Source organism: Penaeus monodon, chromosome 20 (genome assembly GCF_015228065.2).
Source record: "Penaeus monodon isolate SGIC_2016 chromosome 20, NSTDA_Pmon_1, whole genome shotgun sequence".
NCBI lineage: Eukaryota > Metazoa > Arthropoda > Malacostraca > Decapoda > Penaeidae > Penaeus > Penaeus monodon.
This window is the reverse complement of record NC_051405.1, coordinates 43,148,636-43,149,131: the sequence shown is the minus strand read 5'-3', so window position 1 is coordinate 43,149,131 and position 496 is coordinate 43,148,636. Positions and strand designations below refer to the sequence as shown.

General features: G+C 62.1%; 1 protein-coding gene across 1 annotated transcript in view; it reads left to right on the top strand.

Annotated features, from left to right (window-relative positions):
• The window catches only part of LOC119586081 (D-beta-hydroxybutyrate dehydrogenase, mitochondrial-like), a 10,841-nt gene that overhangs the window by 6,646 nt on the left and 3,699 nt on the right, over positions 1-496 (top strand). The window contains exon 2 of the mRNA XM_037934781.1: positions 64-463. Coding sequence (XP_037790709.1) covers positions 136-463 — 328 coding nt within the window. The 5' untranslated portion in view covers positions 64-135. The remainder of the gene's footprint in view (positions 1-63; positions 464-496) is intronic.

Here is a 496-nt window from a genome sequence, read left to right as displayed (position 1 = left end):
GCTGTGTCTTGCATGGAATGATGCGTTTCCCTATGCATTACCTCTCTGCTTTTACACGTGCAGATTTACTTACCTGGGACCCACTGACCTTCCGGCGTAGTCTGCACGTGCTGGAGGGCGCGGGTGGTCGGAATCATGTGGTCATGGGCGGTCTGGGGCAGCCTCTTCGTCGCCGTCGCCGCCTCCGTGGCCGCTCGCAGGAGGTCTCGGCCCGAGCGAGAGATTCAGGCGGCCGGGCAGGTCGTGCTGATCACCGGATGCGACAGCGGGATCGGGTACGCCCTGGCTCTGCGGGCACGGGCGTGGGGCTTCACGGTAGTCGCCACCTGCCTCTCCACCCTCTCAATCCCCGCCCAGCAGCTTCAAGACGCGGGCGTTATCGTCGTGTACCTCGACCTTCGCCGAATGGAGGGCGTCGAGAACCTGAAGAAAACCGTCGCGCGCCTTCAGGAGGAGCGTAAGAGTGAGTGCATTCAAATCACGCATAAATGTCTGG